Here is a 21,795-nt window from a genome sequence, read left to right on the forward strand (position 1 = left end):
TGGTGCTGGGGGGGTTTGGAGGAGGGTGGTCTTGAGGTGTTCCTCTGTGACCGTGCTCCAGTTCTGTTGTGGTGGGCATGGGGCCAGCTTGGGTGCGGTGGTGGTGTTGAAGCTGAAATGGATGCATTGGTTGTCCATCCAGAGGGGCTTAGTGGTGTGGCTGAAGTGGATGTTTTTTCCCTCCCGTGAAGATGGGGTCGAGGGTGTGTCCTGCTCTGTGGGTGGGCGTGTTGACCAGTTGCTTCAGTCCAAGGTTGGCGAGGTTGTCAAGGAGAATGGTGGAGTCGGGGTTGTTGCAGTTGTCGAGGTGGAAGTTCAGGTCCCTGAGTACAATGTAGTCCGTGAAGGTGATGGCGTGGGGTGTGACTAGATCGGCAATGGTAGTCGCGGGCAGGGTGCAAGGTCCTGGCGGTCTGTAGATGAGGGTGCAGCGTAGTGTGGTCCTGGGGCTGGTCAGGATCTGGAAGTGGAGGTGTTCTGTGCTGGAGTGGGGGTCACTTGTGCTGGAAGTGGAGAGTCAGCGGGGGGTCCTTTGTGCAATCGCGAGTCCCCCACCTGGGCCGCGGGGGCGGTCCTTTCTCTGGATCTTGTAGCCATCGGGGATGGCAGTGGCGATGTCGGAGCCGGTGGAGGCGTTGGTCCAGGTTTCCGTGAGGAAGGCGACGTCGGGTGAAACCCCATGGATGTCTAAGTAGCAGGAACATTCGCGTACCTGGTAGCGTGAAGCTTGCACCACGGATTCTAGGTAAGTTTGCCTCTTTCAGAGAGGGTACTGGCAGTGACAGCTGCTCCTCCTCCATGGCGGAGGAGAATCGCCCCCCCCCACACTGCTTTTAAGCAGTGCAAAGAAGCATAAAATGATAATAACTTCAAGTTATTGTCATTTTATGCTTCGTGCCATGTTGTGCTGCTTTGCGGGTGGGCGGGCGAGGCTGCTCATCTAATGGAGCAGTACAAAAGGGGGTGGTGATGGACGGAGCATCTGAACCAATCAAACACTCACACCCAGTCAAAAGATCTGGGTTTAATCCATCACCGTTCTTTAGCCCACTCTGCCACCCCAGTTCAGACATGGCCATATGCAAATCAGTCTGACCCTGTGCCTCATGGGAACAGTCCAGCCCGAACTGCCAAGCCATGGCTTGGCAGTTCAGGCTGGACTGTTCCCATGAGGCACAGGGTCAGAGTGGGCTAAAGAACGGTGATGGATTAAACCCAGATCAGTTGACTGGGGGTGAGTGCTTGTATTGGCAACGCTCCGTCCATCACCACCTTTGGTTTTTCTTTGTTCGCCCTAAGTTGGCAGGGTATGCTCAGACATGAGTCCCTTGCTCACTTTGCCACTGGAGTCAAGCAAGCCCGGCTGAAGACGGCTGTAATGCCAGAAACCGTTCCTGGGAAGCTTGATTCCGGTCCAGGGAAGACATGGCTTGGCAGTTCGGGCTGGACTGTTCCCATGAGGCACAGGGTCAGACTGATTTGCATATGGCCATGTCTGAACTGGGGTGGCGGAGTGAGCTAAAGAACGGTGATGGATTAAACCCAGATCAGATGACTGGGGGTGAGTGTTTGTATTGTCAACGCTCCATCCATCACCACCTTTGGTTTTTCTTTGTTCGCCCTAAGTTGGCAGGGTATGCTCAGACGTGAGTCCCTTGCTCACTTTGCCACTGGAGTCAAGCAAGCCCGGCTGAAGACGGCTGTAATGCCAGAAATCGGTCCTGGGAAGCTTGATTCCAGTCCAGGGAAGACATGGCTTGGCAGTTCGGGCTGGACTGTTCCCATGAGGCACAGGGTCAGACTGATTTGCATATGGCCATGTCTGAACTGGGGTGGCGGAGTGAACTAAAGAACTGTGATGGATTAAACCCAGATCAGATGACTGGGGGTGAGTGTTTGTATTGTCAACGCTCCGTCCATCACCACCTTTGGTTCATCTAATAGAGCAGGGCAGGGGAGGAGTGGTTTGCCCACTCCTAAGTGCACAATTTATTTATTTATTTATTTATTTATAGCACTTATAGAGCGCGAACGAAGGCCCGTGGGCATCTCGGCGCTAGGTATCTGCTATGTTCAACCAAGGTGGGAAGTGGGATCATTGATTAAAAAGCCACGTTTTAAGTTGCTTTCGAAAGGACCAGAGAGATGGGCTGTTTTTAATGGCTAATGGCAGAGTGTTCCAGAGCTTGGGTGCTGACACGAGGAATCTTCTGTCACCCCAAGACACCAGTTTGGTGCGAGGTACCACCAACTCGTACAGATTGGAGGAACGCAGGGATCTGAGGGGACGGTAGGGAATGAGATTTTGGATGAGAAAGGCTGGTCCCTGTTTATGTAAGGCCTTATAGACAATGCAAAGGGTTTTAAATTTTATTCTATTCCTGATAGAAAGCCAGTGGAGTTCTCTGATGGTTCCCGACACTGAGTGAAATTTGGGGACATCTCCCAAAAGTCTGGCAGCGGCAATGACTTGGGCATATGTGTTTTTTCGGGCCACCAAACCAGTCATGCACACTTTCCCCTTTCTCTATACAGGCTGCATTACAGCCTGCATGGAGAACACGCCCAGGCCCCCCATTGCTTTGTAAAGCATCCAACCAGGACGCTCAAAACCAATCACAACGCTGCATTGCAGTGTTGTGGTTGGTTAGTGGGGCCTGGCTGTGCTTCCGTCCGGAGGAGAGCAGCAGCGAAGATGCAGGACCTGGCATAACAGTAAGTTTATTTATTTATTTTTAAATATGTGTGACTCTTTGTACCCCCTCTCTTCCACGACCCGCCCACCCCGCCATGACTGGGTACCGGAGGAGTTCACTCAAACATTTTTACTGTGTGGTTTGTTGTACGGTGTACTTTACATGATCACAGGTGTGTGTGAAAAATAGTATCTAGAAAAGTGTGTCTTATTTAACATATAAGTAAATATCTGACTTCAAGCGGATTTCACTTTTCGGCACCGTCTTGCATACACGCTCTGTGCAGCTGCACAAAGGCATTAGCGCGCGTAAACAAAAAGTGTTTTGGTGCTGGGGGACCTGAAAACAACTTGAGGAAAGAATCCTAAAACATACTTAGCGTGAGAAACAAAGAGCCACGTCTTTAACGATTTTCTGAAAAGGGTGAAGGAAAGGAGATGTGTCATTTGCGGATACATGCCGGTTATATCACATTGACATTGTCAGTAATGTGTATCTCTGGAGACGTGTCTCTCCCAGAAGTAGCGCAGGATATTTTGCAGGACAACATATGTTGCCTGCTCTTAACAAAAGAGGACAGTAGAGGGGTTCAGCGCCGCTGAAGGCAATTTTGCCAGACGTGTGTTTAGTAACAGTGTCAAAATAATTGGATACAGAAATATATTTACTTGTGGACGGCATGGGATATTACAAGAAATAAGGTTGGGCAGGAAACGGTGGCGTAAGAGAAATGCGCTTGCTGTATTTTAAGCACAGAAAATGCTGCGGTAACGTGCTGAATTTTTGCAGATGACAAGTACAAACTAAACGGAGAAATGAGGCACGACAGATTGTTCTGCACGAAGGAGAGATTGGATGACTTCATATCTCACCACCACCGCGAAGCCTGCATGTGGACACAGAACAGCAGCCTTTTTCAAACCTCTAATAGTTCTCCAACACACTCCTGAAAAGTCTACAAGCTGCTTTGGCTTGGCAAGGAATTTTCTTTTCATAGAATAGCCGAGCATCTGGGACACCAATATGCAGGCCACACACATGCTGCTGCTACAGGTGCCTAAAATATATGTAAAAAGCAGTGACAGACTAGGCTTACTGCATCTCCCTAAACACAGGAGTCTTTGTTCCTGCTAGATAAAAATATGTCAAATGCTGAGGGGTCATTTAGCTCCAGGAGCAGGAGTAAAATTGGTTTAAAATTAACCACCAAACTCTATTTGTTCCAGCTTTTACACTTGTGCCTTGTAGCAGATGAATTCAAATTGTGTTCACGTCTGTGTTTATTTATTTATTTAATTTATTTATTTATGCGATTTTCTATAGCGCGAACTTTACCCGAAGGCGTCAGAGCGCTCTACATAAGCACCAGTTGAAAAACATAAGGATTTAGGATTACATGCGTTACAAAAAGGATACACACGGAAAAAATTGCAAATGTACAAGATGTAAAGTCACACAAGGAGGAGATACAAGTGGATATACTCTAAGAGTCACATAAGAATGGTAGATAGTACAAAGGTCTACAGCATGTACTAGTGAATAGAATTATCTCTACATACATAGGGGAAGGATACGAATGGATATACTCTAAGAGTCACATAGAAATGGAAGAGAGCACAACGGTCTACTGCATATACTAGTGATTAGAGTTATCCCTATATACATATATATATATACACACATAGTAGAATTTCTTAGGCAGAGGTCCCTTAAGTGGGGTTGTAGGGGGGCATGTGGTCACAACACCAAGGGAGGGTGGGAGGGAATTAAGGGTAAGCAGAGAAGGCAAGGCAGAAAAGTGAAGAAACATTTGAGGAACATCGAGGGGGAAACGAAGGAAAAGGGTAAAAGACGAAGGAATGGAAAAGAAGACAGGTCGGGGACCAGAGAACGACGGCCGAGAACAGCAGGAAAATGGCGGGCAGGACAGAAGGGAAATTAAAGAAATCCATGAGAGTCTGTGGTCCACAAATGCAGTTTTCCACATACCAAAAGAACCAAACAGGTGATACTTCCCCCCCAAAAAAGAGGGAAAAAAACACAGCGCTGGGGATAAAATGTCAGGCTAAATCTCTGGAATTGTCGCGGTTTACATTCACAATTCTCAGTTTTTACCTCTGTAAATCAGATGCCAACCTCTTGGATCACCTATTGCAAATGCTGTTTGCGCGAGAATGCTTTTGCATCTGCATTTACTAGTCTAGAGGACTCCATTGGTTCCATTACTCAATGGGGGTTTCATTAATTTTGGCTGTAATTGAAAAGAGAGGTAGGCTGAGCGAGTGATGTGGGCCTGCGATTGTCTGACAGAAAAAGTGAATAAGCAGGTAGAAATGAGGATGTCAGACCACCCTGATAATATGGGCATTACTACAAGCAGTCCTAGATGCAGCAGTGCTTAGATCCTGCACACCTGCAAGTTCAGTGCCACCTCTCTGCTCACCTCACTGAAATGATTACCAATGAAAGCAAGATGGTATTTTAAAAGAAAAGCAGCAAGCCTGACATACAAGGCCATCCATCTAAACTCACATATACATTGTCAAAAAACAAAAGACCTCAAGTAGTTCACTGGAAATCTGAATCAAAGGTAAGCTTTGACTAACAGTCACCTGGTTCAACCAAAAAAATCACATATGCCCAAGCTTTCTCAGGAAGTGTCTTATCAAATCAGTTAAGAGTAAAACTTTCTCTGCCCATCCTCAAGCACTAAGTGAAAGACCACCTCCCAGGCAAAACCCATGGTATTAAAGTCTCGTAAATTTCCTACTTTTTGACCTCATTTCTAAAACCCAGATACTAAATCAAAAATCATTTACTTTTTTTGTTACTCACCAACAAATAGCAGGTGGCCACACCCTGAGAAGGATTTTGACTTTCAGAGTTAATACGCTTTCATTTCTGCTATATTATATTTTCTTACTACATTAGAATTTATTAAGCACCCTCTTGTCAGATAATGGTTTTCTCTTTAACATGTCTTTCTACAAAATATATTGTGCTCATCACCTTCCTATTACTTCATCTTCCTTTGTAGAAAATGTCTGATTGTGTAGCTCTTTCTTTCCTGCTGCAGTTCTGTAGAGCTCTTTGCTGCCCCTAACCATGGGCCTAGCTTGCACTTTATAAAAACCTTGAATAAATTAAGCATGCACCATCATGGAATTTGATGTGCATAACACCAACATGACCTAGGCCACAAGCGCACACAGAGTAGAAGACTGGTTTTAAACCTGGATCCCTGCAGGATGACATCTTTATTTTGGAGCACAACCCTCACACATTGGAGGCTTGTGTTAATACGAACAAAGGATGTGGGTATACAGTAGATAACAGTAGTATATACAGATAGGGTGGGAATATAGAAAGACTATTTCACAGACACATTGAAAAGGCCAGTGAAGCCCATACGCTCATTATGGACCTTATTCAGAGCTCTATAAATTAAACAGTGAGAAAAGAAATTGCAACAAATTGTTTTACGTTTGCACAATGATTTATCATAATTCAAAGTAAATTGAAATGGTCCTTACCTCACTGAAACTACTTCTGTGAGACAGATTTCCAATATTTTCAGCACTTATTTGGGCAGTGACCCTAAGGGGGGTGTTGGCTGCCCTTACACTTTGGCTTTTGGGAGTGATTGATCGGCTTCGCTGAAGGCTTGCAAATGCTTCCTTATTTCCATAACTGCCTATACTGTGGCCCCTGGACAAAGTACTGTTGGGGGTCGTAGCTTTGCTTCCCGCAGCTGTTGGTGACTGGAGTTTATTAGTTGATGAGTTGGGTGTTTGAGGCCTACTATTTGTGATGCTTGCAGCCTGTACTCTGCTATTAGCCTGAGGTGGAGATTTGCTTCTTTGGATTGGAAACTGAACACTTTTTCCTGCAAGACTTGAACCTTGAGATCGAGAGTTTGGTGCTGGTGATGTTTGAAGGTTTCCTTGAGTGTCTGTGATCACCAAACTACTATGCAGGCTGCTTGGACTCCGCGACACCCTTGCTTCAGCCATTAGAGCTAAATCTTTTTCAATGTCTGCAAATAAAAAGACAAACAGTACATCAAGGACGTATATTATAATCAATTGATAAACATTCCTCAACCATGCACTATTTAGTCATTTAGCACCCTCTCTGTAGTGTCAGACATCTCTCTTGGTTGAGGCAGAAATAGGATAAATAAATATTCAAAATCAACCTTTTTTTGTTGCACTGGCTATGATGAAAGCTACCAAAAGAGAACCCTATAATAGAAAGTTATACAATTTTCATAGAAGAGTCCTCCTTTAGAAACTCACAAACTCCAGAGATGCTGCCTCATTTATAGAGGACCTTCGAGGGAGTAACCTAGATATGTTCACTAAATACTCTGTAAATCTGCAGATAGGCCTTTGTACAAGTATGATACTGAGTAGAGAGAGATTAGTGAAGGACATTAACAGGGTAAGGGAAGCCCCACTGGCTTCCTCTTGCAACTCTCTATTGGACAGTCCTCTCACACAACATCTCAGCAGTATTTTATACAGCATCCTAGTTATATTGAGCATGGTACAGCAAGACGCAAAGGAATATGAGAGACAACACATCTCTCTCCTTCAGAATAATAACACAGAGAAAGGACAAGAAGCACAATTCACAACACACCTACTCCAATCATAAGGTTACAACATCAGTGAGATAAGCAGCACAAGGAAAAACAACTCTATACCAGAACAAGGGACACACTAAACACACTCACACACACAAATTAAGAATTGGTTGTAAAATACCGTGCAGACACACCCAACAAAGATTGTGGTCCACTGTGCACACAACAAAGCAATACTGCTACTCACGTTTGTGCATTTACACATAACTCAATGGTGGGCATGTCACAAAAAGCGAATTCACACCATAGTGTTTTGCTTTTATGGTAATTTTCTCTTTTTGGTGCCTGGTGAGGGGAGGGGCCTGGGTTGTTTACCTTGCAGTAGAAACCATCACTGTGACTAGTGGGAAGCTAATCTGCATATTTTTGTGTTACCCATCCTCCTCAGTAGCTCATGTTGTAGAAGTGGAAGACAAACATATCAGTGTAAACAAGATCATTTTGTTTGCTAGGTATCAGGCTGCCTCTAACCCTGCCAGAAGCAGGATCAACTCTGCTTATCCTTCTCTGGAATCTTCCCAAATGCCCCCTACTGCCCGACATGACACCAATCCACTCCCTATGACGTGCACAGGGCTGAGTGGACAGACAAACTTGTACACAAGAATGTGCAGAAGGAAACACATTTTTTTCAGTACAATAACTGAACTAGCGACAAACCGAATCTTCTGGCTTCAGAATATATGCATTTCTAAGAGTTGTAAAGAATGGTGTATATGTAAATGCACATTTTTATTATGTCAGAGTGTACGGATTTTAGTGCTTCCAGAACTATGGAAACAAACAAAATTAAAGTATGTGACTTTCCAATACGCGAAATGGAAAATTGCCACTCTGGATATGTAAGATTAGATGGCCCTTTTTGTACAGACGGGGCATTACTCTGCTACCCCCCAAGAACAGTGATGTCCTTGATAGAGAACATTTTTATTGTGTTAAAAGCATCTCAAACAGGAGCGTTTGTACGTATAACAGTACTTTCTGTGTGCGGTTACGACAGGGATGCACAAATAAGGTTGTGATAGTGTGAGCGGTGTAGTCACTTAGATTTGGAAGTACTAGATGGCACCTAATACAGTTTTTTTTACATATTCACATAACATTTATATACAATCTGAAGAAGAGTCAAAGTGGTTTGCCTAGAATCACATGACCGTTAGACATGGTCATGTTGCAGGGGAAGCAGCTTTTATTGTCTGTACTGCACCAAAAAAAACAAATTATTTTTATAACTAATTTCCCTCAGAGGCATTTGTCCTCTGATGGAGCTTGTTGGTCATAGTAAGGGGTAAGAAGTAAGGTGTCAAACTGTTGGCCACCCAAGAAGAGCCAAATAATTGATAGCCAACTCACAAATTAGTGATCACATTCAAATACACCACCCTAATGACCACACTATAAACATAAAGCATGGAAACAGGAAGAAAAAACTCCTATAAAGGTTTATTCTAGCAAGAGTCATGCAGACTAGCAATTATGCAAATGCTATATAGAACAAAAGTAGTAGAACCTGATGCTCTGAAAACAATCTATGGATATCTCTATAATGCACTAGAAATCAAACCTGGTAAGCACAGTTTCTGTGGAAACAACATTTAGACTCAATAAAAGACTCAGACAAAATTCAGAAGTTTTTGGTTATAGTATTAAATATCCAAAATCAATGAAATTAAGTAACATTTTAAACATTTGTGTTATGAGTCTCAGAATGTATAATATAAAACCATACATTTAGTTAGAATCAAGTAATAGTTGAATACAGAAATTCATAAGATGATTTAAATCAGGGGTTTCCTACCACCAATAAAGGTAGGAGGTTGGTTTCAAAAGAGATCTCTAAGCATGGCAAAAGGGACCAAGTTAAAGTCCACTAAGGGAAAGTCCAAGAGCATGGCCAAAAGGGGATGGAGCAGCAAATCAGGAAAGTTCAAGTCTGGTCTCTCACCAGACAACTTTAAGTTGCCCAAAAGGCAAGTTCATCATCAAAGGGAAAGGCTGAAGGCAATGGAAGAGGAGGGACAAAGGTGATAGTATGGCTTATGGCTCTGCTGAGTCTGTGTCTGGTCTAGTTCGTGGTGTGGGTTGCCTCCCTCCTCACGCAGAAGTCACTTTTTATACTCCAAATAATCCATTTGTGACATCAATTGTCACCATACAATGGTCTGACTGTCATGTGACTATTCTTCCATTTACCAGGCACAACATTGATACTCCAGCATATTTTTCCATGTTTCTCATGAGAAACGACTGTCCATTCCGACGTCATAGGTTAGTTGACACAGAATTTATTTACTTTGTTGCTCTTCATGAGTCAAAGTAAGAAAACAAATTGGCATACTTTTACACAAAGTCGCTTATTTGTGTGGGAACACAATGTGAAGAAAATAGATAAAGCAACATTTTAAGGAATGTAGCAAAAGTCCATTACTATGAAAAATGCAAACCTCAGGGAAAAAGGCAATTTAATGTATTTAAGTCATCATTTGTTGTTTAGCAAAAGAATCACATAAGTATGTTCAAGCATAATGAAATTCAATAAGTATATCATATGATGAAAGTTATATTTTTGTCAACAATTATTCCATAGAAATGTTCAACCCTAAGTATGTAAACAAAGAATCAAAAGGGGGGAGTGAAGAGGTAGTGCTAGAAAGCACTCAGGTGGGCGCACCCTCCTCCAGTTAATGGTATAAATAAACAACAAGGTCCACCTCTAGAAGGTTTCCTGTGAGCCAGAGTATATCAGGCATACACAGTATTTGGTAAAATGCCCCTCACACACCAAAAGGGCCCTTGGTGTCACGCTTCATCATCGGGGTCTTCCCGCCCCGCTGCGGGACGGGGCGTGCTACGACTAGCGACTACGCTGGAGCACTTAGATATTGTAAGTGCTATGTGAAGTGTAATGAGTGAGTGTGAGTAGGGCCAGGAGTGATATGGAAAAGTGAGATTTAAAAGAATACCTAGCCTTATGAAAGAAAAAAATTCTTTATTAGTCATAGGCTGGTATCGTTAAAAATAGTGTGGCGTGGGTTGAATTGTTTACGATGGATCTATTGGTAACAGGACTGCTTCATTAACAGACGGATTCCGGGGTGGGGGGTTTCTGGTTTCCCCCGGGGCATTTTTCTATGGTGGACAACTTTATTTGTGCTGGCTTAGGGGGGCCCCCTTTGTTAGGGCGGGGGGGAGAGACCGGGAGCGCATAGACTATCGCCCTCCTCCACTTCCCCGTAGGGTGGGATTTCCTTTCTTTCTCCTTTTTCTCTGTTTCTTCTATATTTCGGGTTTGGTTCTCGGGCGACAGGCACACTGCTGGGGGGGGGGCCGTAGTCATCTGCAGGGGTGCAGGGTGGGGGGTTGGGGGAGGGGATTTTTCGCTTTTATTTTTGTTTCTATGGCCTTTTTTCTCTTCTCTTATCTTTCTTTGTCTTTTTCTTTTTCTGGGTCAGTGCAGTGGGTTTCCTTTGGTATCAATCACTGCATTTTCATTTGTGCCTCAATTTTCGTGGTGTTCTCTGGGTCTTAGGGCAGGTGACTAGCAGGCGCGAATTGATCGTAATATTCCCTCACATCCTGAACCGCCTGTTCCAGCGCCATTGATTTGACCGATTCCTGTTTACTGTTGACACGTTTACTATTCTGCCTGCCGTTTTTTGCTGCTGGGAAATTGTTCGGCACCTGATCCTTCCATCCTATATTATAAAATGAAAACCTTTTATATCCTGTTTTTCTAATTGTGCAGTTCGGTGACCAAGAGTACGCTAGCATGGTGATTCTGCTCCCCGAGGTGCTGCATGTGATTAAAATTGCTCTCTGTTATTCTAACTGCTTAGCGGCTAGCCCCGGGGGTTGTAGGCCCATGCTTGTATTTGGTTTAAATGTCAATAAAGGTTTAAAAAAAAAAAAAAAATAGTGTGGCGGAGACAATCTAGCTTAACAATGGGCTAGTTCTCCTGGTGTCGTCAACATGTTTCGAGGCTGACTGCCTCTTCTTCAGTACGGGGTCAGATCCCTCTGTCACTCACTAAGGTTGGCAACAATGTGCGCTATGTGTATATACAAGTGAATAGAATATAGATTATAATACAACTACTATATGGCATTCAATTTTGAACAGTTATAGCCCTGTCAGTATTTCTGAGTCGTGGGCTGGAATAATTAGGAGTCAGTGCCCCATGAGCCGGTCTGGAAAAGGGGTACATGGAACTTCCATTAGTTCACGAGCAGTCCTCGCATCCTCCCTCATCCGCGGCTTCCACACCATGGAAGCCGCGAATGCCATATTACAGTTGTGTTGTATTATAATCTATATTCTATTCTCTTATATATACACATAGCACACATTGTTGCCAACCTTAGTGAGTGACAGAGGGATCTGACCCCGTCCTGACGAAGAGGCAGTCAGCCTCGAAACATGTTGACGACACCAGGAGAACTAGCCCATTTTTAAGCTAGATTGTCTCCGCCACACTATTTTTAACAATACCAGCCTATGACTAATAAAGAATTTTTTGCTTTCATAAGGCCAGGTATTCTTTTAAAACTCACTTTTCCATATCACTCCTGACCCTACCCACACTCACTCATTACACTTCACATAGCACTTACAATATCTAAGTGCTCCAGCGTAGTCGCTAGTCGTAGCACGCCCCGTCCCGCAGCGGGGCGGGAAGACCCCGATGATGAAGCATGACACCAAGGGCCCTTTTGGTGTGTGAGGGGTATTTTAACAAATACCGTGTATGCCTGATATACTCTGGCTCACAGGCAACCCTAAGTATGGCCAACTATTACAATTTTAAAAGAAAATACATGTAAAATATTCTCAAAAGTAGCATATATATTTTGTTTGAATACATCTAAGACCTAAATAGTATTAAGCATTATTTCTGAAAGTGTCATTGATGTTCGACATTGCATATTAATTTTGCACCACTTTCTTTCTCCATGGTGCATCACAATAAAGAAGCTCAAGATGCTAGGGTCCATCATTCATATTGGCACAACTTCGTGTGAGACCCATTTACAATAATAATTCTTTGGTAATTTTCCATTAGAGCAACTATATTTACATTAATAACTTTTTCATTATGACCTTGTTATTATAATTTGCAATTAATTAGTAATCATGTACTACTTATAGTAAGTAAATGCTTCTATTTCTACAAACCCAAACACACTTTTACAATGCTGATACTTCAACTTTTCTCAGTTTCAATGTTATTTTTTCTAGACATATGCAAAGTGCACAGTAGTTTTCGTTTATCATAATCAATTTTATGTAGTGCAAAGAACAAGCAGCTTTTACACTATTACAAGCCCCCTTTTGATGGCACATCAAGCCACCACAGTCTACTACACATCAGATCATAACAAATCATGGTTTAGTTGTCTTAAGCCTTTTTCTTCAAAGAGTCTTCTAGAATTATCATTTCTTCAAAGTATTTACATTGTTCGTCTTCTAATTCAACTTCAGATCTTGATCTTTTCACTCCTTGTTGATTCTTTCTAAATTTACAGAATTTGATAGACAGCAACATCAGCATTATGCACTGAGAGAATGCCACTAATGGTCTCGTTAAAGAAATCACTATTCCATTCTTCAAGTTACCCAGCGATTTGCTAAGAGTTGACAATCTTTTTCCTATCATTTCGCAGGCTCCATCAGATTTGATCCCTTTCAGATCTTTGTTTAAGCCAGTATTGTTTAAATGTAGTTTTCTAAATCTCTACTTTCATCAGGTATGTAGATACAACATTGTTGAAACTTTAACAACCAACAAACTCCACCCTCCTTCGCGAGAAGGATGTCTAGGGCAAGCCGAATTTGCAACACCATCGACTTCACAGAAATAATTTCAATAGCTACAACAAAAAATCCACAAGCTGTACTGGTGGCTAATTTATCAACTATGGTAGAAAGTTTCTAATTTTATGTGAATTTAATGCAACTCCTACAGAAGGTATTAAAGCTCCAAAAATATCACCCACTACCTCACTTGCAGTGGCACTTCTTTTCACTCTCTCATTCTGCTCTTTCGAGTCTCCTTCAATTTGTTTCACATGATACATTTTTGGAAAAACAACTCCCACGTAACAACTTGCATATCATCCTTCCTGTGATTTATAAAAGCCATTTTCACCCCACATATAATGCACCCCAGGAAAGTAAGGATCGACTCCTTCTAGATACCTTCCCCAGTTTTCATGAACATCAAATGCATGTTCACATTCACTAATACACACACGTTTTTTGCTAATGTTTTACCTTTTTCTACATATATTAAGCTTTCCTTTATGTTGCAAGTTTGAGGTTAATGAAGCAATTCCTTCTACAGTTATACATTCTTCTTCTGCTAAACTCCAAAGGATTAGTTTTAAAGGTGCATTTGTTTTTTTTGTCACATTATGTGATCTACTTTCTACTGAATCTACTAATTTCTTTCCAGCTCTCCCTATTTCACATGTTAGGTTATTTCTATGTACATAAGCCATGTCCATAGACTGAGTTGGTCTAAATATACTCAACAAATGAAGCTTCAGGGCAATGTTAATTTAACCACTTTAGCACAGGAAGTTCAGAAAAGATTAGATCATCATTTGAATAATACTGTAAATGATCAATATCATTGAATAAACTCATTAAAACACTACAAGAAATTCCACAGGTTAACATTAAACTAAGATACGTAGCATATTCAGCAATTAATGTAGTTAATTGCATCCATACATAGCAATCACTAACATCCATTGTGTCAATATACTCATGCAATAAACTAGTATATAAATTCAGTGAATGTTCAGTTTTTGTAAAGTCAAGAAGTAAAGTTTTGTAATTCAAAGCAATAGAATTAGTGCTATTAGTTTTGGCATCTATGGGTACATAAAGTGGCAAGTATAGAAAAATAATCAATGCAACTAATATTAAAGCAAATATAGTAAATACTCCTGTACATACACATTTGCGTCTAAGAGTGATTTCAGTGCTATGCTTCATGGCTTCTCACAATTCAGATGAATTCACTAAAAAAATAAATATCAGCAAGTGGTTTGAACAATTCAAAAAATTCACCACAAAAGCACCAAGGCACAGTTCAATAGTTCTGTTCAGGATAAGAAATATGCAGATCAGTTTCATTGATGAGTTTGTTTAGGATAAATTGTGTCAGTCTTTCAAGTGGTATACCAGGATTGAAATTCAATTCCATAACACATCTAGTTTCATGAAGGTTCAGGAGGATCAGTATTCTTAAAGCAAAAGGCAGAAATCTCACACTCCCATTCATTTGCACCAGATACATCTATTCAGGAGATGAGTACTTTTGAGTGAATACCCTCACTCTTTGATCTCCTTACAGCTGTTCACTCATCATCACTCTCACTCTGATCAGAGTGTTAGAAACTTTCGTGAATGGTTTGTGGTACTCGTTCTTCATTTAGACAACGGTATGTTATTGTGATTGACACAGCACGCAGCTACTCCAAGGAGTGTCCCGACGCTAGACAGACATAACGGCATCTATAGCAACAACCTATACAGCTTGTAGGAAGAACCAGGTCTTTAGTTTTTATTAAAGGCGGTGAGATCATGTGTTGTGCCTAGTTCCACAGGGAGTTTGTTCCATGTTGCTGGCCCCAAATAGGAAAAGGGTCTGCTGCCCATTCTAAGCTGGCAGATTTTTTGAGTCTCTAGCCAAGTGTTCAGAAGAAGAGCGCAAGGTACACCAACCATTAGTTTAAGCGCCTTGGAAGAAAAAGGAGGCATCCAAACCTCTTGGCTTCTTCCATCCAGAAAGGAGGTAAGCCAGTTTAGGACAGTATTCTTAATCCAATTGCCTGGAGATGATTACGCAGCTTTCGGTGAGGAACAGTATTGCAGGCTGCAGATAAGTCCAGCATGGTCAAAATGGCCCTGCCTACTGTGTTCAGGGTGACTCTTACATATTCCCCAACTTCTAAAAGCACTGTTTCGGTACTAAAGTGAGGCCTAAAACCTGACTGGCTAGGATGTAGGAGATTTTTCTCCTCCAGAAATTGTGACAGTTGTGCATTGACAGATTTTTCTAATATTTTGGAGAAAGCCGGGAGAAGGGCGCTGGGTTTATAGCTAGCTAGAGTTTTCGGGTCCTCTTTGGGTTTTTTAAGTAATGGTCTGACTTTTGCACCTTTCTGATGGGCTGGGACCTTGACAGATTGTAAGGATGTGTTTAATACTCTGTTTCCATTCGGGTAAATAACCTGGGTTATTTTGGTCAGCAGTGTGGGAGGGCATGGATCGGAAAGGGAACACAACTTCAGTCTCTTAAAAGCAGCCAAAGAGTCCTCTAGCTACAAAGGACAGAACTTCGCAAAGGTTGGACTCCCTTGGTGGATGTAGGAACTTGTGTTATCTCAGAAGGGGATACTCGTTAAAATATTTTCCCCATATGAGATGGTTTTATTGCACTTTTGATATTCTTTAGCACTGTGCCCCTCACTCACATATAGCATTGGAGTGAAAAACACCTCACGCTCCTCTCCTGAGGGAGAGTTGTAGCACACACAGTGCACCTTGCAGGCACTGTGTGCAAGAAGGAACCCAATGATGATGCATGTCTTGCAAAGGGTGAGTGAGGGTTCTCGTCTTTAAGAAGCAAATGCTCATTTTCTTCAGTTTTGTTTGTACACACCCATATTCACATTCAAGCTACAAAACCATTAGATTACCTTTTGTGTGTAAAATCTCAAAAGGGATCATTGCCCATCTATAATAAGATTTGCCAGAATGGTGGAGATTTTATCATGAAAAAATAATTCCACCTCATCGCACCTCTCTGAAGATGCCCTCAAGGCTTAGAAAGTTTTCATAATTTTAAAAATCTCCTTACATTTGTTGCCGGCTTTGGCAATCTTCTTTTCAAAGATGATGTTTTTAGCTAGATGCACCTTTGAGTGATGGACCTTCAGTGCTAGCTTATAAAGCTTGTTATCATCTAAGCTGTAGCTGTTTATCTATTTGCTTTCAAGATGCTTATATTGTTTTTACTTTATCTAAGGGCCTCATTGAACTAATTGGTTTAATACTATAAGTATGAAGTACGGTAATAGGGGCTAGCTCATTCAAAAAATACCTTGAATCCAGTCATCCAAGCACACAGCATCTGGTTCAAGGGAACAACAAAGGACTGGTGTATTTGCTTCAAGTGCTTAAATCAGATCAGCTTGCTGGACTTCATGACAAGTGCAAGAGTGAGCTCAGGTGTACTCTGTGATGGAATGTCCTTTTGGTGTTCTTGGCCAATTAGCTTCTCAATATTTCATTTCTTTTGGCCCAATGGTCTCCGGGTACAACTCGCTTTCTTACCTCACTAGGCCCTTCACTAGGATCTGTATCTTGGGTAGTTGACTCTATTAGCTGAGATCCTTTGGTACCATGAATGGTCAACTCTCAATGATCCCCCTCAGGCCAAAAGAGCTCTGTCCCTTCTGCTTGCTGGTCCCCAATAGCTTGTCTAACCTGCTCCCTCTGTCTCACTGTAACCACCAGCACATCAGGAACAGGTGTTGTTATATCATCAAGGGAACATGGGACTCTGTGAGCATGTGTACAATGTACCCGCTTCGGGAGACCTCCACACTTCACAGCAGTAGTGGTGACCAGTATTACCTGGTATAGCCCACACCAACGAGGTTTCAAGCAAGATTCTTGCATATGCTTTTTCACCATCACCAGGACTGAGGCTCCTGGCTCCTGTTGAGTTGCTAGGGAAGCCTCTCCAACCTGGTGAGACACAGAACGTACCACACTAGCCAAACTTTTGCAATAGTCCAATATTACGTCATCTGTGATATTCACTAAAGAATTTGCAGGAACAGCTGGCTGTCTCATCGCTCTCCCCATGATGACTTCATGAGGCGACAATCCTGTCCTCCTGTCTGATGTACGTCTCCAACTCATCAACATAAGAGGCAATGCATTGAGTTACTTCAAAGATGTTGAAGCACATACCTTCGCCAATCTGGATTTAATGTACCATTTATCTGCTCCACCAATCCAGAAGCCCCTGGAAGGTAACTGCAATAGAGCTTCTGCTGAACTTGTAATGCTACACATAACATTCTCAGGCCCTCATTGTTAAAATTAGTTCCTCGTTTCGACTCAAGAGAAGTCCGAAATCCAAACCTTGGAATCAACTCTCTTAACAACAATTTAGCTAAAGTAAGACGGTCACTTCAATGTGTTGGATAAGCTTCCACCCATTTTGAGAAAATGAAAACAATGACCAAAACATATTGCAAACCATGGCAAAGGGGCCTCTCTATGAAGTGCATTTGCATCCGGTTAGAGGGGCCTGCTGCTCACCCTACACAACTCATTGTAACCAGTTTATTTCTTCCAGCATGTTGGCATACCACAGATCGGTGGCAAAGGTCTCGACAATCAATCTAAATCTGGGATCAAACCAGGTATGTTGAAAGAGGTGCATCATTGAATCTCTTCCTACATGTGTGGGACCATGATAATGTCTAGTCATAGGTGGCAATAACTGTGAGGTATTACAGGTCTGCCATCAAAGTAAACCCAAACTTCATTATCCCTTTTTGCTCACACAGCTAGCACCCAATTGTACTGTTTAGCTTCTTCAACTTCTTCTTGTAATCGTTTCACCACATCCCAAGTTGCAATCGTGGTTAACAACAAGTTGTAATTTATGACGTCTAATGTTTTGTGATCTAGGTCCCCATTACAAGTCTGTGCATTTAATGCACAATATTTGGTTAATTTGTCAGCATATTTGCTGCCAATAGTCACATAGTCAGATTCGAAAGAGCCGAACTAGAGAGTGAAAAGAAGTTCCAGTGCAAGTGAGATAGTAGGTAATATTTTTGCAGAACACATAAAAAGAGCAAATCGCCATTAAAGATTGTTTCTGTGCAGGAAGGTGTCCCTTCCCACACATAAACAATCATTCCCTGCAACACAGTCCCCCCTGCAGCATGGTGCAGAGATTTATCTATGGTGCAAGGGTGTCTGTGTTGGTGTTAGATGGCTTATTTTAGCACCAGCACAAGGGAGAACACATATTCATGTAAATACGGTACATCCCTGCGTGTTCGAAATGGCGTGGTGCTGCTAAATTGCATGCAGTGCGGCATTGAACAATATCCTTGTAAATATCCCCCTAAGTGCAAGAGTATTCTAATACATTAGCCCCTTTACCCATCAGCCACTCTTCTGTCTTTGCCCTTTACTTTCTTCCTTCCCTCTCGTGTCGTCCCAACACTCTTGAACTCCTGCTTTCAAATTGCCAAATCCCCAGTCACAGCAGTCTCTGAATCAGCTTTTCTGAAATTGTATGACCGCTGCTCTATGCCCAGTCCTCTTTTGCTCTACAATAGTGCAGCAGAAGTGTCACATTGCCTCACCACTCTTCTGCTTCAATCCTTTATGATGCACTGGTTATACCCTTTCATATAACAGCATTTATACTATGTGAAATCATAGCATTCATAACAACAACACCTATGAAATTTCAAATAACATAATTTGTGAGAACACTTGCATGGTACGGTGGTGAGTTATAGTTTATGTACTTTGGCTAGTAAGTTGACAACACTACGTACGGAGGTGCTCAAGTTATATTAATATGAAGTGGTGCTGAAATGATAAATTCAAGGTTAAAGTCTAATATTTGTGCAGTTCAAGTTTGGTTAGCATAGAAAGAATAATTAAAGTAATATTAATTTGGAGATAAGCAAAATTATAAATGTATGGTATAACTATAAGTATCAAATTTCTAATGTTTGTGTTGTTTAAGTTTGGTTTATATAGAAATAATAAATACAGTTTTCATAACCATAACTAAGATTTAACCTTTTTTTTCATTGAATTTCAATGTTTTTTATTTTTGATAAAAAATTGTTTCAAATTGTAAAGTGTAGTCTTTTCGAGTGTAGTTAAGTTGGGGGTCAGAGTACAGAGGGGGATAGTATTGCAGAGTGTAATGTTGTACAGTGGAACGTTGTAGAGTGAAGCAGAGAGCAATAGTGTAGTGTGGAGTGGCATAGAGTAGAAGAGCATAGAGTTGAGTGGTGTAGAGTGGAGTGGCGTACAGTACAGTGGCATAGCGCGGAGTGGCCTAGAGTTGAGTGGCATTGAATGGAGTGGTGTACAGTGGAGTGGCAGAGAGTAGAATAGCATAGCATAGAGTTGAGTAGAGTGGAGTGGGGTAGGGTGACATATATGGAGTGGTGTATAGTGGACCGACATTAAACATGCACTGTAGTACACTATATTGGTGAAATATAGTGTAGTACAATGTATATTTAATTTTATTAGAAAGTAACTTTAAAAAATATTTGTAAGTACCACTGTACTTTCTAGGTACTTCTGCAGTACTCCATAACTTCTTTTTTAAATAATGAAATGTATAAAAAGAAAAATGTAGAGTACTACACTATACTTGTGAAATATAGTCTATATAGTCTAGTTAAATTTCATTATGTATCTAATTTTGTTATGTACTTTCTAAGTAGTACATCAGTACTCCACAAATGTTTTTTAAACTAGTCAAAGTGTTAAAAGTACTTTTATCTACCTTTATATACTTACCTAAAGAGTCTCAATCCTTCCTATGCACTTTTCAGCTACCAAAACACTATAATTACACTTAAAAAACATATGGCTGCCTTTTACTTTCAATGAACAACACGACAAAAGGAGAGGAGAAGGGTATGACACCGTACTTTCCTTCACTGTATCAGAACAAGCACAACGAAAAGTAGGGTGGCAATTGGGAGCGAAGGAAGTAGTGTACTGTATACCACAACTTGGGTCCAGTACAAGAATCCATATTATGGAAGTGACTAAAATGTTGTCTCCTATCTAGGAAAAGTCATCATTTATGGAAGAGGAAAACTCACACACATAAGTGTCATGCTTCATCATCTGTATCCTCTACCCACCATGGTAGGACAATGCCACCAGGGCGGACTAGACCTCCTCAAAGACTGTACCGAAAGGAGGGAGTTTTTGTGTGTGAGGTTTCCTCTTCCATAAAGGAAGACTTTCCCTAGATAGGAAACAACATTTTAGTCACATCCGTAATCTGAATTCTTATACTGGACTATGGTTTTGCTATACAGTAATCTACTTCCTTCATTCTCAATTGCCACTATACTTTTCGTTGTATTTGTTTTACCTTTTACTTTCACTCATAAGCCAACATATACTGCTTTCTCTTACTGCGGCCCGATATATCACTATGTTTAAGTGCCTTATAATTTTAAAACTACTTATCAAAATTACATATACTACTAAAAAGTATAATCTAGACACCGTAATATATTTTCCTGCCAAATTTCATTAAAATAGGTTAAGAAGTTTTAACACTACAGCAGAGTACAATGTCTATGGAATATGCAATAGTGAAAAAATGCATTTTGGGGCCCCCATTTTTCTTTTCACCCCTTCAACAAATCACCACAAAACTTTGCATCATCTGTCAATGTAGAAAAAGCAATAGGTTTGCAAAGGTTCTTGGAGATTCATCAAATGGTGTCAAAGTTTTGCAACCACAAATCTGAGGAATTCCTATCTCTGGGAATCCTAACTATAACTATGAGTGGCTACCACTATATATTCTGGGCTGATATTTAACAACAGTTTGACTGCTATGAATAAAAAATTATTCTCTATTTGTAGTGTTGCTTAGTTCATAATTTTTATATGTATGACTGTGTTGTTCAAATCTGATGGTTCTCAAATTTGTCATAAAAATTCATTTTACAATCTTTCTTTTGGTGATTATAGTTTGTTTTGCATTTGAGCTTTTTTTTTTATTAATTGCCATTTTGGATTGAATCAGTGTTTTTGCAGGATTGTGTAAAGGAGGAATTGCAGTAAGATGTAATATCCGTCCCACTAATGCGTTATGGTTATTGAGGTTTCAGCATGCTTAGCAATCTAGTTCACATTTCATTATATCATAATTGTGTCCTTTTTACATTTGTATTGGACTTTTAGTGAGAAATTTGAATAGTTCAGTTTAGTTTCAGCTTACATGTTTATATGTTGCATGAGATTTCTCATTTTCATTTGATTCATACATTGTAGTCTTTAGTTTAAAATTACCTTTTTATTTTATTTCCCACCCCTCGATTTATATTGGTTTCATCTTTAGCTCTGGGTGAAATTGTTCTGCACTTTGACATTTAATGAGCACTGTTGTTTTCATTTGATAATCCATATTTGATAACATCTTTTAGACAAATATCTGTGTGGCAAGTTATGTTTGTCTGAGACTGCCTTGTATATAATATAAATACACGAATAACTCTTCACCATTGTTGAGGCGAATTGGAATTTTTTCTCTCAAACCTATGATGCACTTTGATTCTAATTGACCAAGATGGTGCATTTTATCACCTTCATTCTCACTTTAAGTGGCCTGGTCTCTGCCATAGTAT

General features: G+C 41.1%; 1 protein-coding gene across 1 annotated transcript in view; it reads right to left on the reverse strand.

Moving 5' to 3' along the window:
- C4_1H8orf34 (chromosome 4_1 C8orf34 homolog) overlaps positions 1-21,795 on the reverse strand; it is a 1,074,551-nt gene that overhangs the window by 102,432 nt on the left and 950,324 nt on the right. The window contains exon 12 of the mRNA XM_078685630.1: positions 6,230-6,732. Within this exon, the coding sequence (XP_078541756.1) occupies positions 6,230-6,732 (503 nt within the window). The remainder of the gene's footprint in view (positions 1-6,229; positions 6,733-21,795) is intronic.

Source organism: Lissotriton helveticus, chromosome 4_1, assembly GCF_964261635.1.
Source record: "Lissotriton helveticus chromosome 4_1, aLisHel1.1, whole genome shotgun sequence".
Lineage (NCBI taxonomy): Eukaryota > Metazoa > Chordata > Amphibia > Caudata > Salamandridae > Lissotriton > Lissotriton helveticus.